Consider the following 18,012-nt stretch of genomic DNA (forward strand, 5'->3'; position numbering starts at 1 on the left):
CAGGTTTTGTTTTTGCTGACTGTATAGAGCTTCTCCATCTTTGGCTGCAGAGAATATAATCAATCTGATTTCGATGCTGCCCATCTGGTGATGTCCATGTGTAGAGTCTTCTCTTGTGCTGTTGGAAAAGAGTGTTTGTGATGACCAGCTTGTTCTCTTGGCAGAACTCTATTAACCTTTGCCCAGCTTCGTTTTGAACTCCAAGGCCAAACTTGCCAGTTGTTCCTTTTACCTCTTGACTCCCTAGTTTAGCATTCCAATTCCCTATAATGAGAAGAGCATCCTTCTTTGGTGTCGTTTCTATAAGGTGTTGTAAGTCTTCATAGAACTGGTCAATTTCAGTTTCTTCAGCACCAGTGGTTGGTGCATAAACTTGGATTACTGTTATGTTAAAAGGTCTGCCTTGGATTCGTATTGAGATCATTCTATCATTTTTGAGATTGCATCCCAGTACAGCTTTCGACACTCTTTTGTTGACTATGAGGGCCACTCTATTTCTTTTATGGGATTCTTGCCCACAGTAGTAGATATGATGGTCATCCGAACTGAATTCGCCCATTCCCGTCCATTTTAGTTCACTGATGCCCAGGATGTCGATATTTATTCTTGCCATCTCATTTTTGACCACATCCAACTTACCCAGGTTCATGGTTCTTACATTCCAGGTTCCTATGCAATATTTTTCTTTACAGCATTGGACTTTCCTTTCGCTTCCAGGCATATCTGCAACGGAGCGTCCTTTCGGCTTTGGTCCAGCCGCTTCATCAGCTCTGAATCTACTTGTACTTGTCCTCCGCTCTTCCTCAGTAGCATGTTGGACGCCTTCCGACCTGAGGGGCTCATCTTCCAGCGTCATAACTTTTATATGCCTGTTGTCTTTGTCCATGGAGTTTTCTTGGCAGGGATACACTGGAGTGGCTTGCCGGTTCCTGCTCCAGGTGGATCACGTTTGGTCAAAACTCTCCACTATGACCTGTTCATCTTGGGTGCCCTGCATGACATAGTTCATAGCTTCTCTGTTATTCAAGCCCCTTCACCACGGCAAGGCAGTGATCCATGAAGGGGATCAAATATATAACATTGGTATAAAATCAAACAATAATTAAATTCTAATTTAATTCTAATTCTAATAAATTTTTGTATTTCTCCCAAACTTTAAGAATCAAGTTTCTTATTATATGATTATAGAAACTTTTGTGAACTTTTGCCAACCAAATCTATTACCATGACCTTCCAAATCTAACGAATCAGCATTTGTTAAATTTATCCAATCCCAGATTCAGCAAATGCAAGATGCTTCAAAATATAATCTGGTAGAGAGAAACCTCCTTTATCTTTAACATCTATTAGTAATTTATATTTAATTCTTGGCTTTCCCCCTCTCCAGATAAATCTTGAAATGTTCTTTTGCCATTCTTCGAAACAGCTCACATTGCTTACCACTGGGATGGACTAAAATAAAAACAACATTTTTGGCAAAACATTCATCTTAATCTCTTAAATTCTACCCAATAATGACAAACTCATCCTTCCCCAAATTTCTAAATTCCTTTTTATTAATTTCCACAATTTTTATTTTTTAAAAAAATAATAATAATTAAATATGTTAAGTACAAATTAGAAAACATACATATTTACAACAAAAGAAAATACGAAAGAAAAAAATACATATAACCAAGGGGGAAAAATTAGAGAATATTTTGTCTCTTTTCATATTTACAGTTATTTATACCTCTATAAAATGCTATTCACAATAAAGGAGTGAAATGAAAGATAAGATATCAGAAAAAAGAAAAAAAGAACAAAGAAAAAATAAAGAAGTAAAAGAAAAAGATCATAGGTGAAAATTTTTAAAAGTAGATAAGTACTCACAATACATAGCCGTTTCCCATCTATATTTATATTCAATTGTATAATTTCATCTTGTCCTTATCTACCTTAAATAAAGTGTGTTTTTTTAAAAAAAGACTTCCACCGTTTACCTCACGCGTTTTTAGTAATCCGTTCGTCAGATCTTCTGTTCTTCATATTTTCCCTTTGGATTTCCTTAATGTCTCACTTTGTATTTTTTATATTACGCACAAGATTATTCTAAACACAACCAGATTTTTGTAGTCGAACCCTGGTTTTGTAAATAATCATTTTAAAACTCCCATTGCTTCATAACCATAGTTTTGGATTTTCTCCTTATTATATCCGTCAGTTTTGCTAGTTCCAGGTACTCGCAAAGTTTCCCCAACCATTCTCTTTTTGTTGGGATGCTGTCTTCTTTCCAATAGCTAGCAATCAAAATTCCTGCCGCTGTTGTCGTGTATAGAAATAAGTTAGTTTTATCTTTTGGGATATCTTTATCTAGAATTCCTAATAGATATTCCTCTGCCTTTTTTGTGCGTGATGTCCTTATCAATTTTTTTATTTCGTCGTGGATCATGTCCCAAAAGGTTTTAATCTTTGGGCAAGTCCACCACATGTGGTATAATGTACCTTTTGTTCTGTTACATTTCCAACATTTGTCGTTGTTCCTTTTATTTATTTTTGACAATCTTTCAGGGGTTAGGTACCATCTGTGCTGAATTTTTCTGAAATTCTCCCTTAATAAATCACACGCAGTAAAATTTATGCTTTTCTCCCAAAAAGTTTTCCATCTTTCCAGATCTATCTCATATCCCAAATCGTGCTCCCATTTTAACATGTTTTCCCCTTTCGTCTCTTGTTCTAAGGTGGTTTTCATTAATAATCTATACATTTTTGCAATTATTTTTTGATCGCTTTGCAATATTTCCTTTTCAAATCCCCCCTTTTTATGTCTTTTTCATATGTTGCTTTTAATTGATAATATTGTAACCAATTTATTCCAAATGTTTGCAATTGTTGGTAAGTTTTTAATTTAATATTTCCGTCTGCATCCTCTAATATTTCCCTATATGTTGGCCAAGTCTTTTTTGCATTACTCTTTAATGTTGTGGTTGCCTCCACTGGTGAAACCCATTGGGGAGTTTTCTCAATAATTTTTTCTTTTGTTCTTTCCCAGACATCCAATAGAGCCTTTCTTACTATGTGATTTGTAAATTTTTTATGTTGTTCTTTTTTGTCATAGACTAAATAGCCATGCCAGCCGTATATTTTGTCCCAACCCTCTAGTGTTAGGACTTCATTATCTTTTAATAATATCCATTTTTTTATCCAACACCAACACGCTGCCTCAAAATACTTTCTTAGATCTGGCACTGTGAATCCTCCACTTTCCTTTGGGCCTGTCATTACTTCTAACTTTGTTCTTGCCTTTCCCCCCTGCCATATAAAATTTGCAAGATCTCTTTGCCAGCTTATAAAATATTTAGTTCCTATTAGAATTGGAATTGTTTGAAATAAAAATAGAATTTTGGGGAGTATCATCATTTTAATCATAGATATTCTTCCTCCTAATGATAATTTTAGTTTTCCCCATTTATCCATACTTCCTTTAATTTCTTTCCATTATTGATATAATTATCCTTAAATAAATTTGTATTTTTATTTGTAATCCACATCCCTAAGTAGTTCACTTTATTTTCTATTTTTAGTCTTGTTGTTTCCTCTAATTCCTTTTCCCCTTTCTTGCCTATATTTTTAGTTATCAATTTCAATTTATCTTTGTTCAGTTTGAATCCTGCTACTTCGCCAAATTATTTCATTCTTTCTAATGCTTTTTTATACTTTCTTTTGGTGTTTCGGTTGTAATGATCACATCGTCTGCAAATGCTCTTACTTTGTAACACTGTGTACCAAGACATATGCCCTTTATTTCTTCGTCCTTTCTCAGAGCTATTAATAGGGTTTCTAATATTGTTATAAATAGGAGTGGGGTTAAAGGACATCCCTGTCGTGTCCCTCTCTCGATGTTGAATTCTTCTGTAATTTCATTGTTTAGGATTAATTTGGCTCTTTGTTTTTTGTAAATTGCTTGAATTCCATTCATAATTCTTTTACCTAAATTTAAACTTTTGCAGGTTTTAATCATAAATTTCCAAGAGACACTGTCAAATGCCTTTTCAGCGTCTACCAAAAGCATTGAAATTTCTTTACTTGGATTCATTTCGGCATATTCTATTAAGTCTATAATTATTCTAGTGTTGTCCTTTATTTGTCTGGCTGGCAAAAATCCTGCCTGATCTTTCTTAATTACCCTTTTTAGCAGAGTTTTCATTCTATTTGCAAGAACTCCAGTAAATATTTTATAGATATTGGCTTGTAGTTTTTTATAAGTCTCAAATCCATACCTTGCTTTGGGATAAGGGTTATCAATGCTTCTTGTCACGAATTGGGTATTTCTACTTTGTCTAAAATTTCATTCATAATTAATTGTAATTTGGCTGTTATTATTTCCTCTAATTTTTTATAATATGTTACTGAAATTCCGTCTGGTCCTGGCGATTTCCCATCCTTCATGTTTTTAATCACTTTTTTAATCTCTTCAAGTTAAATATTTGAATATAAAATTGCATATTTCCTAATAGGTATTTTTGGATTTTCTTTTCCTCTTTCAATTCTACTTTATATAAATTTTTGTAATATTTTATAAATCTTTCTTTGATTTGTTTTGGGTCAATAATTTCTTTTTCTTCGTCAATAATTCTATTTATTACTCTTTCTACCTGTCTTTCCTTAATAAACCATGCCAGCATCCTACCCGGTTTATTTGCCTGTTCAAAGTATCTTTGTTTTGTCCATGTAATTTTTTTCTCAACTTCTCTATTTACTAAATTCGATAGGTGGGCGTGTAAGTTCTTTATTTATTGGAGGATATCTTCATTTTTTTGGTTTTTCACTAAATCTTTTTCTTTCTCTCTTATTTGTTTATTTATTTCCATAATATTATTATCTTTATTTCTCCTTATCCTTCCCATTTGTTATATTACATACCCTTGCATATAGGCTTTACTCGCTTCCCAAATCATTTTTTTATCCGTATCCTGATTTTCATTTATTTCATAGAATTCTTTCAATATTTCCTTAGCCCTTTTAACCCTTTGATCATCTCTCCATACCTCCTTGTTCATTCTCCTCCTTCCCTTAGTATGATTTTGAAATTTCATATATACCAATACTGGATTGTGATCTGATATCGATCTATTCAGTATCTCTGCTTTTCCTAAACTCAACATCAACTTTTTTGATAGCCATATTGCGTCGATTCGTCCCCCAGATTTTTTTGCCTCCGAGTAGTGCGTTATGTCTTTAGCACTTGGATTTTTTGTTCTCCAGGGATCATATAAATTAAAATTCTCAATTAAGTGGAAAAAGGAGAGTGGTAATCTACCTGAACTCAACATTTTGTCTCTTTGCGTTCTTCCATTTCTATTGATGTTACCCCATTAAAATCTCCCATAATTACTATATTTTCGTCCACATAATCCCATAATCTCTCTTCTAATTTTCTAAAAAATTCATCTTTTTTACTATTCGGAGCATATATTCCCACCACTATGATTTTGCCTTCTTTTGTTTGTATTTCTACTCCAAGTACTCTACCTTCATCATCTTGGAATAACATTTGAGATTTCAACATTGTATTTACATAGATGACCACTCCCCTCTTTCTTTCCGTTCCATATGCTATATATTCCTGTCCTAGTCTCGTATTTTTTAACACCCTTATATGAGTTTTGGATATATGTGTTTCTTGTATACATATGACATCCCATTTTTTCTTCTTCTATAATTTCCACAATTTTTCATAGTTATCTTGAAATATGTTAATATTCCTGGCTGTCAACCATATTCCCAAATATTTAACTTTTTTATATAAACGTTTCTCTGTCTTCTGCTGTATCTCCTTTTTATCTTTTTATCTTGCTCTGAAATATTCTTCTCTAAAAGCTGTCTTATTTTTATTCAACTTAAAACCTGATACTTGTCCAAATACCTGTATTTTTTCTAATAATTTCAGTAATATAGGGTCTTCAACTGTTATCACAAGGTCATCCGCGAATGGTTTCAATTTATATGCTTTATTTCCTACTTTTATTCCTCTGATGGTTTCTTCTGTTCTTATATTTCTCACCAGAACCTCTAATACTAAAATAAACAATAATGGTGGCAAGGGGCATCGTTGTATTGCCCCTTTGACATTTTAAATGTCAATTGCTTAATTCAGTTGTTGCTCCTCAAATGTTGCAGGTTTATAGACTATTTAGTAAATGCTCAGCTTATTTCCAGTGATTTCACTTCAGTTCCTTAACTTAGTTGTTGCAGCGTTACAGTTTATTACTTTGGTTCCTAACCAAGGTGGTACTTTCTGTCAGTTTCCCAACTGTCTATCCATCACACTCCTGAGGTACTTCTAGCAGTATCACAGTAAAAATTACATTCACAATTAAATAGTCCCGAGATGGTATGTGTGATGTTGTTGGGGCCAGTAATGGTGTTGTCCGAGTGTATGTGGCAGCAAAGTTGGCATCTGGGTTTATTGCAGGCTCTGGTGCCAGTGTCCGTGTTAAGTCTGGTTGTAGTATTATTGTGGGTTAGGAGTTGTTTAAGATTGGGTGGCTGTCTGTAGGCAATGAAAGGTCTTCCTCCCAGAGCTTGAGAAAGAGAACTGTCATTGTCCAGGAGAGGTTGTAGATCTCTGATGATGCGTTGTACTGTTTTAACTTGGGAGCTGTATGTGATGACTAGAGGTGTTCTGTTATTTTCTTTTTTGGGTCTGTCTTGCAGCAAGTTCTCTCTGGGTATCAGTCTGGCTCTGTTGATCTGTTGTTTAACTTCATCTGCTGGGTATTTTAGTTCTAAAAAGGTTTGCTGTAGATCTCTTAGGTGAGAGTCTCTGTCTGTAGAATTGGAACAGATACGGCTGTAACGTAGTGCCTGGCTATATACAATGGACTGTTTGGTATGTTTGGGATGGTAGCTAGAGGCATGTAGATATGTTTGTCGGTCAGTTGGTTTACGGTATAAGGTGGTGTCTATGCCAGTGTTTCCCAACCTTGTGCCTCCAGCTGTTTTTGGACTGCAATTCCCATCATCCCTTGCCACTGGTCTTGCTAGTCAGGGATGATGGGAGTTGTAGTTCAAAAACAGCTGGAGGCACAAGGTTGGGAAACACTGGTCTATGCGCCCATCCTGTATTTTTATAGTAGTGTCCAAAAAATGTATTTCTTGCATAGATTGATTCATTGTTAGGTTGATTGTGGGGTGAAAATCATTGAATTTCTGGTGGAAGGTGTCCAGGGTCTGTTGACCATGTGTCCAGATGATAAAAATATCGTCAATGTATCGCAGGTACAAGAGAGGTTTGAGTGGGTGGGAGTTTAGGAAATGTTGTTCTAAATCTGCCATGAAGATGTTGGCATACTGTGGGGCCATGCAGGTGCCCATTGCTGTGCCGCTGATCTGAAGGAACAGGTCATCACCGAATTTGAAGTTGTTGTGGGTAAGGACAAATTGGCAGAGTTTGGTGGCAAAGTCCGCTGTAGTTTTATCTAAAATGGTGTTCCTTATAGCTTGTAAACCATCGTTGTGTGGGATGTTGGTATACAGAGATTCCACATCCATAGTAGCTAGTATAGTATTGTTGGGAAGATTATTTAAAGATTGTATTTTCCTCAGAAAATCTGTGTTGTCACGTACATAGCTGGGAGCACTGATGGCATATGGTTTCAGAACAGTGTCCATATAACCGGAGACACCCACTGTAATAGTGCCAATACCTGAAATGATGGGGCGTCCTGGATTACCTGGTTTGTGTATTTTAGGTAGAAGATAGAAGGTTCCTGGTCGAGGTTCTGTTGGTGTGTTGGTGAGGATCTGTTCTTGGATGTGTGGGGGTAGCTCCTTAACAATCTTAGAATCATAGAATTATAGAATCATAGAGTTGGAAGAGACCACAAGGGCCATCGAGTCCAACCCCCTGCCAAGCAGGAAACACCATCAGAACACTCCTGACATATGGTTGTCAAGCCTCTGCTTAAAGACCTCCAAAGAAGGAGACTCCACCACACTCCTTGGCAGCAAATTCCACTGTCGAACAGCTCTTACTGTCAGGAAGTTCTTCCTAATGTTTAGGTGGAATCTTCTTTCTTGTAGTTTGGATCCATTGCTCCGTGTCCGCTTCTCTGGAGCAGCAGAAAACAGCCTTTCTCCCTCCTCTATGTGACATCCTTTTATATATTTGAACATGGCTATCATATCACCCCTTAACCTCCTCTTCTCCAGGCTAAACATGCCCAGCTCCCTTAGCCGTTCCTCATAAGGCATCGTTTCCAGGCCTTTGACCATTTTGGTTGCCCTCCTCTGGACACGTTCCAGTTTGTCAGTGTCCTTCTTGAACTGTGGTGCCCAGAACTGGACACAGTACTCCAGGTGAGGTCTGACCAGAGCAGAATACAGTGGCACTATTACTTCCCTTGATCTAGATGCTATACTCCTATTGATGAGGCCCAGAATTGCATTGGCTTTTTTAGCTGCCGCGTCACATTGTTGGCTCATGTCAAGTTTGTGGTCAACCAAGACTCCTAGATCCTTTTCACATGTACTGCTCTCAAGCCAGGTGTCCCCCATCTTGTATTTGTGCCTCTCATTTTTTTTGCCCAAGTGCAATACTTTACATTTCTCCCTGTTAAAATTCATCTTGTTTGTTTTGGCCCAGTTCTCTAATCTGTCAAGGTCGTTTTGAAGTGTGATCCTGTCCTCTGGGGTGTTAGCCACCCCTCCCAGTTTGGTGTCATCTGCAAATTTGATCAGGATGCCCTTGAGTCCATCATCCAAGTCGTTGATAAAGATGTTGAATAAGACCGGGCCCAAGACAGAACCCTGTGGCACCCCACTAGTCACTCTTCTCCAGGATGAAGAGGAACCATTGATGAGCACCCTTTGGGTTCGGTCAGTCAGCCAGTTACAAATCCACTGAGTGGTAGCATAGTCAAGACCGCATTTTACCAGCTTCTTTACAAGAATATCATGGGGCACCTTGTCAAATGCCTTGCTGAAATCAAGGTAGGCTACATCCACTGCGTTCCCTTCATCTACCAGGCTTGTAATTCTGTCAAAAAACGAGATCAGGTTAGTCTGACATGACTTATTTTTCAGAAATCCATGCTGACTATTGGTGATCACAGCATTCCTTTCTAGGTGCTCACAGACTGTTTGCTTAATGATCTGCTCCAGAATCTTCCCTGGTATTGATGTCAGACTGACTGGGCGGTAATTATTTGGGTCCTCTCTTTTCCCCTTTTTGAAAATAGGGACAACATTTGCCCTCCTCCAGTCTGCCGGGACTTCGCCTGTTCTCCAGGAATTCTCAAAGATGACTGCCAGTGGTTCTGAAATCACATCTGCCAGTTCTTTTAATACTCTTGGATGCAGTTCATCTGGCCCTGGAGACTTGAATACATCTAGACTAGCCAAGTATTCTTGTACTATCTCCTTAGTTATTCTGGGCTGTGTTTCCTCTGCTGAATAATTTGCTCCAAATTCTTCAGGTCGGGCATTGTTTTCTTTATCGGAGAAGACTGAGGCAAAGAAAGCATTGAGGAGTTCAGCCCTTTCTGTGTCCCCTGTTTGCATTTCACCATCTTCTCCTCTGAGTGACCCCACGGTTTCTTTGTTCTTCCTTTTGCTACGAACATACCCATAAAAGCCTTTTTTGTTGCTTTTAACCTCTCTAGCAAGCCTGAGTTCATTTTGTGCTTTAGCTTTTCTGACTTTGTGTCTACACGTGCTGGCTATTTGTTTGAATTCCTCTTTGGTGGTTTCCCCCCTTTTCCATTTTTTGTACACATCCTTTTTTAATCTTAACTCAGTTAAAAGTTCTTTAGATAGCCACCCTGGCTTCTTTAGGCACCTTCCATGTTTCCGTCTCATTGGTATTGCCTGAAGTTGTGCTTTTACTATCTCCCTCTTAACAAACTCCCAGCCATCTTGAACTCCCTTTCCTTTTAGTATTACTGTCCATGGGATCTCACCCAGCACTTCCCTAAGCTTTATGAAGTCGGCTTTCTTAAAGTCAAGAAATTGAGTCCTAGTATGCTTGGCTGCTCCTTTCCGCTGTATAGTAAACTTCAGGAGAGCATGATCACTCGCGCCTAATGATCCTTCCACTTCTACCCCACTAACCAGGTCATCAACATTGGTTAGGACCAGATCTAAAATGGCTGTTCCTCTTGTTGCTTCTCCCACTTTCTGGACAATGAAGTTGTCTGCAAGGGCAGTGAGGAATCTGTTTGACCTTATGCTCTTGGCTGAGTTTGACATCCAACAAATATCAGGGTAATTGAAGTCCCCCATTACTACTATCTCCCTTCCTTTTGCATGCTTGGCCATCTGTTCCAGGAAGGCATCATCTATGTCCTCCGTTTGGCTTGGGGATCTATAGTAAACTCCCACAATGAGGTCACTGTTATTCTTCTCTCCCTTAATTTTCACCCAAATGCTCTCACTTTGGCTTTGAGGTTCTAAATCTTGGATCTCTTCACAGGTATACACATCCCTGACATATAACGCCACTCCTCCTCCTTTCTTGTCTGGTCTGTTTCTTTGAAATAGATTGTATCCCTCCATTATTACATTCCAATCGTGGGATTTATCCCACCAGGTTTCAGTGATTCCTATTATGTCATATTTAGTTTGCTGTACCAGGAGCTCAAGCTCATCTTGTTTATTTCCCATGCTTTGTGCATTAGTGTACAGACATTGAAGTCCATTAATCATTCCCCCGTGTCTCTTATTTAAGGATTTTTTCCTCCCACCACTAGGTCTGCATGCTCTTTGCTCCATTCGGTCTATGACATTTGGATGATCATCTTCATCAATTGATAGACTCCTACCTTCAGGAGCACTGTCTCCCTCCCCCACATTAGTCAGTTTAAAGCCCTCCTGATGAGGTTTCTGAGATTTTTTGCAAAAACATTCCTCCCAACCGTTGTGAGGTGCAGCCCATCGCTTGCCAGAAGTCCATCTTCAAGAAACTGCATTCCGTGATCTAAGAATCCAAACCGTTCCTGTTTACACCATTTGCGAAGCCAGTTGTTCACTTCCACTATTTTTCCCTCTCTCCCTGGGCCACGTCGTTCAACTGGGAGGACAGATGAGATGACAATTTGTGCATTTAATTGCTTCAATTTCCTGCCCAGAGCCTCGTAATCTCTTTTGATCTTCTGGAGGCTATTGCTTGCAGTGTCATTGGTTCCCACATGAACCAAGAGGAAGGGGTATTTGTCAGTGGGTTTTATGATTCCTTGCAGTCGTTCAGTTACATCTTGGATCTTAGCCCCGGGGAGACAGCACACTTCCCGAGACATCTTGTCAGGCCCACAGATCGCTGCTTCTGTTCCCCTCAGTAGGGAATCCCCTATCACCACCACACGCCTCCTCTTAGGTCTGGTCGGGGTTCTTCTGTGAGCTGTCCGTTCCAAGGTCGCCTGGACATTCCCTGAGGACTGCCTTTGCTGCTCGTCTTCAAATACCTGATCGACTGTAATGAGGGAGAGATCCTCAAATGGAGTCTGCTCTTCGTCTTCCATGGTAGGGGAAAGGACCTCAAAGCGATTGCGTATTTCTAAACAATCAGAGCGAACCCTGGGCCTCCTACTTCTTTGAGTCACGTTTCTCCATATATCTGGCTCCTGTGTTGGTGAACTAGCTACCTTCTCAGGGGAGTTCCCTGTCTCTTCCTTGGTGGAGACGGTGTGCTCTGTTGCTTCCAAGAAGAGTTCCAGCTCTCTAATTCTTTGGAGCGTAGCTACACGTTCCTCCAGTTGCTGGACTTTGTCTTTTAAGAGGGCAATCAACATGCAATTGCTGCAGGTAAAGCTGCCTGCAACCTTTGGCAAGATGGCAAACATTGCGCAGGAACCACAGGCGACTGCAGCTGTTCCCTCACCCTCCATCTTGGGAACGTGTCGTTGGGGGTGACTACAGTGGTCCTCTATCATAAAAAGTGTGGAGACAGGACAAATAAATCCCCCCCAAAAAACCTAGGTCTCCCCCAACAAATGTTTGAGACTAGCTCCCCTAAATCTAAAATATGGATCAAACTTTTTGTTCCTTCTTCAGCTGCTGCCCTAAAGCTCTGATGAGCTCCTCCCACAGCTAATCACCTACCTCAACTGAAGCCCTGCCCCCTCTGACCTTTGCCCAGAGAGAGCAGCTAATCAGCCACAAGAAACTCACACAAGAAAACCCTTTTTGTTCCTTCTTCAGCTGCTGCCCTAAAGCTCTTGTTCAGTTCTTTTTTGTATTCTTGTGTGGGGTCTGAGTCCAATTTTATGTAAAAGGCGGTATTGGAAAGTTGTCTGTGAGCCTCCTGAATGTAGTCAGTTTTGTTCATGATGACGACAGCTCCACCTTTGTCTGCTTCTTTAATTATAATGTCTGGGTTGTTTCTGAGATTATCTATGGCTCTCCTTTCAGCATGGTTTAGATTTTGTTGTAAGCGATGGTGTTTTCTGGTCACATCTGTTTGGATTCTGTGGCGGAAGCAGTCAATGTACAAGTCCAGTGTGGTATTGCGTCCATCAGGAGGGGTCCATGTGGAGTCTCTTTTTGTGTAACACTTTTTCGGTGGTAGTTGGTGGTCAGTGTTCTGTTGGGAGGGTGGTTGTTGTTCTCCAGTGGGTTGAGAGGTGTTGTGTTGTGAAGTTGTTGCTTGTTCTGTTTTGTCTTGTTGTTGTGTGTGTTGAAAATACTCCTTCAGGCGTAAACGGCGGAAAAATGCTTCCAAGTCCCCGCAGAACTGAATCATGTGTGGGGATTTGGCAGGGCAGAATGACAGTCCACGTGAAAGGACTGATTCCTCAGCTGGGCTGAGTGCTTGCTGTGAGAGATTGACAATATTCTTGATCTTGTTTTGATTAGTAGCCTGTAGGTTGGAAAGGTTACAGAGTTTCTTGTTTTTCTGTTTTTTCAGTAGCTCCAGTTGAGAGTGGTAAATGTTTTGTTTTTCCTTTTGGAACTCTTGCCAAGCTTGGTGGTTCCTGATAGAGTTGTCCAATACAAGGAGTTCCTCCTTTATTAGCTTCTGTTTAGAGTAGAGAACGCTGATCAGATGTTTGAGCAGCTTCTTAGAGAAAGTGTTGCATAGTTTTCTTGCATATTCACCTAAACATGAGGAAGAACTTCCTGACAGTAAGAGCTGTTCGACAGTGGAATTTGCTGCCAAGGAGTGTGGTGGAGTCTCCTTCTTTGGAGGCCTTTAAGCAGAGGCTGATGGTTGGATAGTGTTTTCGAGGTTACCAGCATGAGTCTGACCAAACTGCGGGAAGTAGTGGAGGACAGAGGTGCCTGGCGTGCTCTGGTCCATGGGGTCACGAAGAGTCGGACACGACTAAACGACTAAACAACAACAACAAAGCAGAGGCTTGACAACCATATGTCAGGAGTGCTCTGATGGTGTTTGCTGCTTGGCAGGGGGTTGGACTCGATGGCCCTTGTGGTCTATTCCAACTCTATAATTCTATGATGCAGCTTCTCCCTAGGCTGCACCAGCCAGGGCAGCTTTGGCTGAGGTCCTGCTGGCACAAGTGCATACACACACACACAAAGGGGGGAAAATTTACTGGACCTGATATCTTTTGTCCCTTCCATGCCTTTGCTGAAAAAAAAAAAAGATCCTAGGACTCCTGGGCTACTCCCTACAATGCAGAGGTCCCTGCCCCATGTTGCATACAATCAGTGTTTCAGCATTTGGGGAAGACAACAGAGGAATGGGAAAAAATGAGTGGCAGGGCTTGACAATGGGTGTCTGTATCCACAATGCTCTTGCACAGGTCCTTCAATCAAATTGTCAACATTTAGAGAAAACAGAGGAAGCAAAGGTTTTGACAATGGGTGTCTGTCTTCAAATCTAGGCAGGGGAACATAAAGAAACTAGATCTAGATGTAGGAGGAAGCTGGAACCATAAGCACAGCAGGGTCTGTTCTAGTGAACAGGCAAGGGCAGAAAGCCCTTATTTATACCAGGAAGTTGTATACTTCCTGCCATTAATAGCCTTGAAAATGTTTGAGCATACACTCTTTGACGTAACTCACCAAAACAGGCCCTAGATTCCGATAATTTTTTCAAGCTGCGGGCCCCCTTGCCAAGAAAATACAAGTATGGTGTGAGGTACAAGGTACACAACAGCATTTAAACATGTTTGATTTCAATTGTGAGAGAGGATACACTTCCTTTTGTATATTGTAGCTCACAGAGAATATCTAACAAACTCAAATATGTGTCTGTATAGCCAGGATGACTTGATATATATCCCCTTGGGGGGGGGGGAATCTTACAAAATCAAGAGGGCAGTCCCCTCCTTGAAACAACTAGAATATAATAAAACTGAATGCAGGGGTAAAAATTTTTATTTCCTCTTCTTGACTTACGCTGAAACATTATTTTCCTCCTAGAAATATTTGTCCCTTGCTGTCAATGAGCATGTTTCTTAAAATTCTTTAAAACCACATATAAATTACTGTTGCTTCCCTGAGCCTTTGTTTATATTCCTTGCAACTATTGTCAGAGACAAAAGAATGGTATTAATGGGTAACAATAAGACTCTTATACCGTCTCTTCAAAGCTATACTATGTCTCCTACTGTTGTTACATAAGAACTTCAAGTCAGCTGAGCGCTATTTACATTCCACACACATATAATGCTAAGTGTTATAGACGTCATTCTAGTCACTGTGACCAGCAGATGGGGAGAACTTGTGTTCCTAAATGTGAATAAAAGCATTGAGATGAACATGATGTATGTTTGCTTTCTCATTGTCATTGTTATTAATTTGCTTAGCTACTGTTGCAACCCACCTTGGATCAGGCCATGGCCCATCAGTTGAAGACCACTGTTATTGGGTACAGCAGAGGTTTTTGGCCTCTTTGAGTCCATGGCTCCCTAAGCCAACTCCGTTCTTTCTGCGGCTCCCCTGTGGGGCTCAGGAGCCCAGTTATGTCACCCCTTGCCCGCAGAGCTGGCAGCCTCTCACCTTTTCCAAACACCCTCCCTTGCAGAGTGTTCCCTCAGCCTCCTCTCTCCTCCCCTGCTGCTGCCACCCCTGGTCTGTGAGCTACCCCTTCCCTCTTCCCCAAAGAAAGGTGCCTCCCAAAGGCACCATTCGCCAGTGGAGCTTATTGCCAGGGCTGCTGCAATAAACAGCTGTGCCAGCCTTTGGGAAGCAGAGACATGAGAGGGCATCAGAGGAGGGAGGGAAGGAAAGAGGGACAGAGGTTGGTGTTACCTGCGGTACCCTGACCATCATTCAAGGCACCCCAGGGTTAAAAACCACTAGGGTGCAGTCTTTGTTCATGCAGAGGCATGTGGGATGTATAGGCGTCCAAGTCCTACTCAGAGTATCATTGAATCATAGAACGTCACACAGGACATTCACCACCTTCACTGGTTTCAGTTAAAAGGAGAGGTAGAGCTAAGTATAATCCGCATACTAGTGAACACCCAGCCCAAACTTCCTGATGATCTCTCCCAGCAGCTTCATTTAGATGTTAAAAAGCTTGCGGGAGAGGACAGAGCGCTGAGGCACTCCACAAGTGAGTGTCCAGGGGTTCGGACACTCATCTCCCAACTCCACTTTCTGGACACAGCCCAGGAGGAAGGTGCATAACAATGCCCGCGCCTCCCAACTCTTCTAGACAGTCCAGAAGGATACCATAGTTTGATACCATGGTATCAAAAGTCACTGAGAGATCCAGCAGAACCAAGAAACAGCTTTCACCTCTGTTCCTAGCCTGCTGGAGATCATCGAGGGCTGTACAAAGTGGGAGGCGGACTGCCCCGGGTGCCACTCTGGGGTGTGTGTGACAAGATGGCCCCTGCCTCCCTCCAGCTATAGAGCAGCCAAGGGCGTGCACAGTCCGTACAGGCTGCTGCTCTTGCACACCCTCCATATGGGCATCTGTACAGACTGCCTCTCGCATGGAGACTGTATGGGATGCCGCGCGTGCGCAGTCCGTATGGGCTGCCACACCCCAGGTGCCGGAGAGGGTTCCTCCGCTACTGAGATAATCAACCAGCGATACCAAGGTGGTTTCAGTCCCATGATGGGGTCTGAATCCTGATTGGGAGGGATCCAAATGGTCTGCATCCTCCAGACATGCCTGGAGTTGTTCAGTGATCACCCACTCAATCAACTTGCCCAGGAATGGAAGATTTGAGACTGGGCAATAATTGGCTATAATGCCTGGCCCAAAGATATTTTTTTAATAACCTCTTCTTTAAGTGGGCCTGGATGGGCAAGGATCGATTTTATGAGCCAGGGTGGGCAAGGATCAAAAAGGCAGGTGATTGGTTTCACTTGTCCAAGCAGCACATCCTCAGAGGTAACAGGTTGAAATTGATCCCATATAACTTGACTAGACAGAGCTCTGGCATTCTCCCTCCACAGCCTTGCACCACGGTGGAGTCTACCCTTTTCTGAATCTGAGCAAAATCACTGTAGTGAGGGCCCCAAGATCTCCTGCAATGATTTTGTAAAGTTTTTCTGCAGATAAAGTTATCTCAGAGAATGTGGATAGGCTGCTTGGATGAGTGAAACCAATCACCTGTCTTCTTGATCCTTGCCAATCCTACCCAGACAGTCATTAGCTCTGGTTAACTCCGCATTCCAGTGTACCACCAGGGAATCAGCTGAGAGGCCATCAGCACGGGATAATATATCCCCTACCACTCTCTGAAAATCATTTGGATCCACTAAGTGGTGAGAGCAGACCATTCAAATCGGTCCCACCTCCCTGCATCGGGGAAGGTCACTGAGAAGTCTAGTTGCACCAGGAAGTGATCTAACCATGACACTTCTTTTGTTCCACTTAATTGAACAAACTCATGCCCAAAGAGCTAAACACCAGATCTAAGGCATGTCTGCGGCTAAGAGTAGGGCCAGGAGCAGCCCCATGGAGGCTATGCTTTCCATGAAGTCTTGAGCAGCCCCTTGTAGGGTCATGTTGGCATGGTTGTTAAAATCCCCAGGGACCACCAGACTAGGTGTCTCCAGAAGAACATCTGCCACAACCTGAAGCAGCTCCTCTACCCTCCCTCTTTCATAGCTCATATATGCACCTCCTGGCTGTATGTGACTAGGTGCATATGAATGGGAGGAATTAGATCTTCCTGTGGATTCTGAGCATGAAAAAAGCATAGGGGGCTGCCTTATCTTGAGTCACATTTTTTGGTCCATCTAGCTCCGTATTGTCTATGCTGACAGGCAGTAGCTCTCCAGAGTTTCAGACAGGAGACATTCCAGGCCCTGCCTGGAAATGCTGGGATGGGGATGGGGTCCTTCTGCATGCAAAGCAGATGTTCTACTGCTGAGCCACTGGTAACAAAAGAGCCAAGACTATGAAACTACTTACTGGTGTGTTTACCAAAAGCTGTGACTTTCCCTACTGTTTTTATCTTCTTAAAGGGTAGCAACCTGAGGAAAATACTTCTCAATCGCTATTTTAAAGGTGACTATGGAACCAGTGTCAACGGTCCTCTGTCCAGCAACTACAGCAAAGCAATGCAAGGAGGAGGTACGGTAAATAATTATAATTAACAAATAAGTTGTTGAACATCTACAATAAGAAACTATTTCTGTTCAAAATGGAATATGTCTCAAGCAAGGAAAAATGCAATTTGAAAAATCAAGCATACACATCCTTTGATTTCCATGAGAGAAAGTAACTCTCCTATTGAAACCAAGGGGGACTGTGGCTTGATTCAGTGCAGGAAACCAAATATGTTCTGTGAAATCTTGTACATGTCTGCTTAGTTTTGACCCCCATTGACTTCAATGGGATTTAGTTCCTGGAGTGTGAAGGGTTGCACACACAGTGTGGAACTTACTTTCAGATAAGTAAGGTATCAGATTACAGGGTTAAAGTGCTTAGCTTTGACCTGACCTGACCTGGCCTGGCCTGACCTGAAAGCCTTACACAGAACTTAGTGCATTCAGCACTAAGATTATTTTTAAAATCGGGGCCACCAGGTGGCGCGTTGGAAGATGGCCGACAATAACATCTCTCTGACCCATACAAGGTATTAAGGGACTGCTATGGGAAGT

At 41.3% G+C, this 18,012-nt stretch overlaps 1 protein-coding gene across 11 annotated transcripts in view; it reads left to right on the top strand.

The window, feature by feature from the left end:
- ITPR2 (inositol 1,4,5-trisphosphate receptor type 2) overlaps positions 1–18,012 on the top strand; it is a 364,184-nt gene that overhangs the window by 234,984 nt on the left and 111,188 nt on the right. For all 11 annotated transcript variants that reach the window (XR_013394522.1, XR_013394523.1, XM_077935647.1 and 8 more), the window contains one exon: positions 17,374–17,482. Coding sequence is in view for 9 of the 11 variants with exons in the window: in XM_077935647.1 (XP_077791773.1) it covers positions 17,374–17,482 (109 nt within the window). In the remaining 2 variants the exon portion in view is untranslated. The remainder of the gene's footprint in view (positions 1–17,373; positions 17,483–18,012) is intronic.

The sequence above is a fragment of the Podarcis muralis genome, chromosome 10 (assembly GCF_964188315.1).
Source record: "Podarcis muralis chromosome 10, rPodMur119.hap1.1, whole genome shotgun sequence".
Classification (NCBI taxonomy): Eukaryota; Metazoa; Chordata; class Lepidosauria; order Squamata; family Lacertidae; genus Podarcis; species Podarcis muralis.